Source organism: Castanea sativa, chromosome 6 (genome assembly GCF_040712315.1).
Source record: "Castanea sativa cultivar Marrone di Chiusa Pesio chromosome 6, ASM4071231v1".
In the NCBI taxonomy this organism is placed as follows: domain Eukaryota; kingdom Viridiplantae; phylum Streptophyta; class Magnoliopsida; order Fagales; family Fagaceae; genus Castanea; species Castanea sativa.
Window position 1 is genome coordinate 3,009,687 of NC_134018.1, and position 5,264 is coordinate 3,014,950.

General features: G+C 32.3%; 1 protein-coding gene across 1 annotated transcript; it reads left to right on the plus strand.

The window, feature by feature from the left end:
• The first annotated feature begins 3,117 nt into the window (after nucleotides 1-3,117).
• On the plus strand, nucleotides 3,118-4,980 carry LOC142638762 (uncharacterized). Its single transcript, XM_075812827.1, has 2 exons — nucleotides 3,118-3,237; nucleotides 4,489-4,980. The coding sequence occupies exons 1-2, from the start codon at nucleotides 3,118-3,120 to the stop codon at nucleotides 4,978-4,980; spliced, it is 612 nt and encodes a 203-aa protein (XP_075668942.1).
• Nucleotides 4,981-5,264: the final 284 nt, after the last annotated feature.

The following is a 5,264-nucleotide window of genomic DNA, read 5'->3' on the forward strand; positions in this document are numbered from 1 at the left end:
ATGTGGTTGACCATGTTTTCCTTCATTGGGTTTCCTTATCTTCCTTGAAGCATTCAACCTATCTCATTTCATTAGTTATGTTTATCCACTGAAACTTCGAAGCTCAATCTTTGTTTTCACTTTGATTCTCCTTCCTAAATTTTGTGGAACCTTCTCAAGGATTCAACATTGACCAATTCTAAGGTAAAGTTGGCAGCTATTCAATGAAGAAAATTGAAGTTTTCTTCTTGCAAGTTGCACAAATGTGTTCTTCAAAGTTTGTGGACTAAAATCAATGACAAACTTGTTGCAATGGTGTTATCTTTTTCTTGATTCATTTGTATTAGAAGCCTTTTTTTCATGCAAGTTGCACAAATATATCTTTATCATGATTTGATTATGCATGTGGAATTATGATTTTGAATGAACGTTTCACACCTGACCCAATGTAAAAGATTGCTCAGTGATTTCTCAAATATTTGAGTGCTTGTTTTTCCTTTATCATTAAGTGATAGACGTGGTTATTTATCTATATTTAGTCTTTCTTTTTTCTTTTACCATCTCAAATATTTGTCATTAATTTTTTTTAATGGTAAAAATATGTTTACCATTATGGTTTGATGTTTTGGGAGCAAAACATTGTTACATAATTAAATAGAGGCTTAAATAACTCTAAACAACATATTAAATATATGATTTTCTGCACACAAAAAAAAAAAAAAAAGAACAACTTCAGGAAATTTACTAATGTAACTATGTAAGATTAGTTAGAATTAATTTGGAATGAATTTATTCATTAATTTTTGTCTAATTTTTATTATTTAATATATATATATATATATATATATATATATAACCAAAATCTCTGAAATTCCAACAATTTTCCACATCATCATTTTAATTTATAAAAAAAAAATTAATTTTTTAAACTGAATAGTGAGAGAGTCTTAACAGGAGCCTCTTTTTTTTTTTTTTTCCCCCTTAATCCTACAGTTCTTATTTATTTATTTATTTATGTTTATGTGAGTCTTTCTTTTTTATTTATTTTTTTTGAAACATAAAATGAGTCCTTTAATAAAAAAAATTCTAACGTGTGGTCTTTTTTAAAAACTAAATAATGAGAAAGTCCTAACATAAGCCTCTCTCTCTTTTTACCTTAATCCTAAAGTTTTTTATTTTATTTTTTACATGAGTCTTTTTTTTTTCTTTTTCTTTTTTGAAACCTAAAGTGAGTACTTTCAAAAAAAAAACTTCTAACATGAGGTCTAATTAAAAAAAATTACTATAATTATTTTTTTAATCTTAATTCTAACGAAAGTCTCTCAAAGAGTCAAAAAATTCAGTTTTATGTTATATCTATATATATATATATATATATATATATATATATATATATATATATAATAATGATGCGACAAGTTCTAAGGATATGAAAATGCAATTTTTAGATCTACTATTAATATAACATAGATTAGATTAGTGGTGATTAGTAGATTTAATTGCAGTTGAGTCTTATGTGAAGTCATCACCGTAAAATAGATCACGCCAGAATGTGTTATGTGGAACCAATGATATGAAAGAAAAAGAATTTTTTTTAAACCATTATATTGAACAAAAAATTACTTTTTTTTTTCATTCATTTTCAAGTTACACATTTTTTAAACTTAAGTCATAAACCTTTAAGCAAAATAAGTACTTTTTATTTTTATTTAACTATTTCAAGCATAGCACTGGTTAGCGACTAATTATTAATATTTCATTACCACTTGCCATTTTTTCTATAAAAAAAACCACTTATCTAATCTTAATATAAGAGATTATTATTCTTATTCATTAATTAAGTTATAATTAATTTTCCTTAAAAAACATACTTATCAGCTTCTTTAGTACTAAAAGCTTATCATTAAATCTTAATAAAATAAAAACTTATTTTTTCATAAATTTAAAAAAAAAAAAAAAAAAAAAACTTCATATAAAAGGACAAACGCCCAAACCATACCCCAAGAGTCAAAACTTCCTCCGCAGTTAATTTTTTACCTTCTCATCAGAGAGAGAGAGAAAAAATTCTTCTACCTAAAGTAATTTCAGAGCATCTACGACCATTTGCCCAAAGCCTTTTCAGGTCGATCTGGTAGTCCTGGAGCTCCGGTTTCGTCGGGTCGTCCGAGTTCCAGCGGTAGATTGAGAAGGTTTTCAGAGACGTAGAGGTGCGCGTGTTTTGATGGTTCGACTTGCTGAGACTTTGTAAGAGTGGTGCAAGATATGGCTTTAATGACACGTGGTACGATCCTCAAATGGTGTCCCTTTTTCATTGAGGAATCTGAGGTTGTGGGCATTGAGTCTCATAGAGTTGCGTATTGATAAATTGGTAGATAGAAGGACCATCTAATCGAATGGTCCTTCTATATATTTTGAAGATTTCCGTCTATAGGGATTGTCAAGTGCCAGATCAAGCACTGTACTTGCTCTTTTTAGTTGATCAGCCATATCAACAGTGGTTGATTCTCCTCTGCATAGCTGCCTTCGTTACTGTGCTGCTGTAATAATGTTTTAATTTCACTGTCTCAAGCATATGAGCCTGTTGTAAACATGATAAGTATATGGGTGATGTTTTACTTAAATTGTATTTAATATTTAGTGTGATTAAGTATGGCATGTATTTTACTGATATATTTGCATTTAATGGTTTTGATTTTAGCTAAAAATTCTATTTTTTGACATTTGCCTATAAATTTTGAAAGAGTAAACTATATGCGTATGTTTTCTTTGTTCGTCGAAAGAATAAACAACCTAGGAAACTGTTCGAACTGGTCTTTGTTCTAATTGGAGAGTTTCTCCAACTGTTGTTAAAGATTAAGATGCTGTATCTGGTGTGGTGCAGTCAAAACTATTTTATTTAGTTTTATGTGTTGCTGCAGTATTGTTGCCTAGTTTGTTGCAAGTTTTGTTTCGGTGTTTGGTTGGTAACTGTTGTTGGTTTGGTGGGTTGAAGCAACTTTTGCTGCTTGTTCCACCCATTTCAATTAGAGATGTTTCATCAAATTAGTTCTGGATATATTGTGTTTTGTATAGATAAGGATGCGAGCATATACTCTTTTTATTGATTATTGGTAAAGATCGTTCATTAAAATTCGACAAATGCTGAGGGAGGTTTTCATTTGGTTTACTGACTGCAAATTTAATTTGCTGTTTTTTGTTTGGTTGTCTGATTTCAAGAGTATTGCATTCTCAGTTAATGTGAAGGTGTTCATGCCAAGGGTGAGGATTTTACTAGTAGTATCACCATCTGAGAAAGTAGAAAGCAGAAAGTAGTAGTGGAAGGGAAAATATTAATCTCTTGGTTGGGGTCTGAGATGTTGGTTTGATGATTTTTACCAATCGCTTTAATAGTTTGGAACCAAAGGATTTCTTTTCTAGCATCACTAATTCTTCTTCAGTTTCAAATTCCATTTTAAAGTGCTAAAATCTTCATTGGAGTATCTGATGTTGAATCTTAGGCTTGTAGATAGGAATTCAATAATTTCTAAAGAAACTTCAAAAGAGGAATTTTGGTGTTTTGATAGAAGTCTAAGAAAACTTTTTTTTTTTTTTTAAGTAAGTAGATAAGCTAGGTAATAGCTGATGCAAAATTTGAAGGCCATATGTTTAGAGGTTGATTGTTGCTCATTTGTTGGACCAAACAAGACAACAGTAGAACAGTAGATATACATGCTCCCCCGGCACTACCTCTCCACATCATAGACCTTATTCTAGCCCTTTCTCCGCCAAAATACCACCGGATCACCAATGTTGGAGCTTATGAACTGGTATCTGTACCATCTTCGAGGACTACAATTTATTTGTAAAACTTCTCTAACACCCACCCTACCTTTTCACGGAACTGAACATGGTGCAGAAAGGTTACCCCCAAAAAAATTATATTCTTTTAGAAATGTGAACACAACCATCTCCCAACCCATTCATTTTTTCCTACAATGTTCGCATTTAGGACTTCCTAGAACCCCCCATCCACATTTAATGAGACTGCTTCAATCCTAAACATGTATAGTATCAAATTAAGGAAGCTTTGTCACGAATTACGGAGGCTACTGAATATGGATTTTTATATATATGGCATGTCACGAATTGCAACTTTCTAAAATAGAACAAATTATATTATTTGGTAAGACAATGTTAGTAATTTTACTTTTAAAAGAAACAAATAATTAAACAGGTCTTGGTTAATCTGGATACCAATTGGGCAGTTCAAATGAAAATGAGATTGCATAGGCACATGATTATCATGTTTCAAGAAGAGTGTATCTTGTCCCTTCGGGGACATCTGATAAAATTGGAACAAGAAGAGGGTATCTCATGAGACCATAACCTCACAACATTTAGGGGCAATGTCTGAAATTTTTGTTTGGGAAGCCAAGTTGTGGCACTAATACATTTATCAATACTAGTCTTGGCAAATACTGCAAATTCAACAAATTCTGCACTAGTCTCGGCAAGACCACATTGCTTCAGGTTTGGTCACCTCTAGCTACTTCAGTTTTTAAAGTAAATGTTGATGGGGCTGTCTTCTCGCAACAAAGAAAGCCAGGGGTAGGAGCTGTAATACGCAATTGTGAGGGATTGTTTATGGGAGCTTTGTCAATGAAGCTAAATCAGCAGCTGGGTTCTTTGGAGGCCGAAGCAAAAGCTTATGAATTGGGGATTTTGTTTGCTAAAGATATGGGCTTATCCTCTTCAGTACTAGAAGGCGATTCAGAGGTGGTGTGCAGGGCGTTGCGGGTGTCAGATTGGGGTCACTCATCCATTAGAGAAATTGTAAAAGACACCGTGTCTATTGTAGGTTCACTTCGAACCTTTTCTTTCTCTCATACTAGGCGACAGGGCAATTGTGCCACCCATGTTTTGGCTAAGAGAGTAATTGTTTCTTATCCTTTATTAGTTTGGATGGAGCATGTTCCACCAGACGTTAGTCCTTTTGTAATTTCTGATTTGCCTTTTGCTTAATAAGACCTTTCAAACTTGATTCTCAAAAAAAAAAAAAAAAAAAGATATGGGCTTTCATGAGATTGCTCTTGAGGGAGATTCTGTTATGGTTTCAAATGCTGTTGCTGGCATTTCTCCTCCTCCATCTTCAATAGCATCAGTTGTGTATGGAATTAGTTCTCTTTTAAGTGCTTTTCGTAGTTTTTCTATTTTACATGTTGGTAGGAAAGGTAATCAGGTAACTCAATTGTTAGCAAAACATGCTTAGAGTGTTGAGCAATTTGTTACTTGGATTAAGGAGAGCC

What these genes read in the sequence shown, in the direction of transcription:
- LOC142638762 (XM_075812827.1), top strand. Translation starts at nt 3,118, where the DNA reads ATGCTGAGGGAGGTTTTCATTTGGTTTACTGACTGCAAATTTAATTTG. An exon ending in TGAAGGTGTTCATGCCAAGG is followed by an intron (nt 3,238 to 4,488) that starts GTGAGGATTTTA and finishes ACATTGCTTCAG; the next exon opens with GTTTGGTCACCTCTAGCTAC.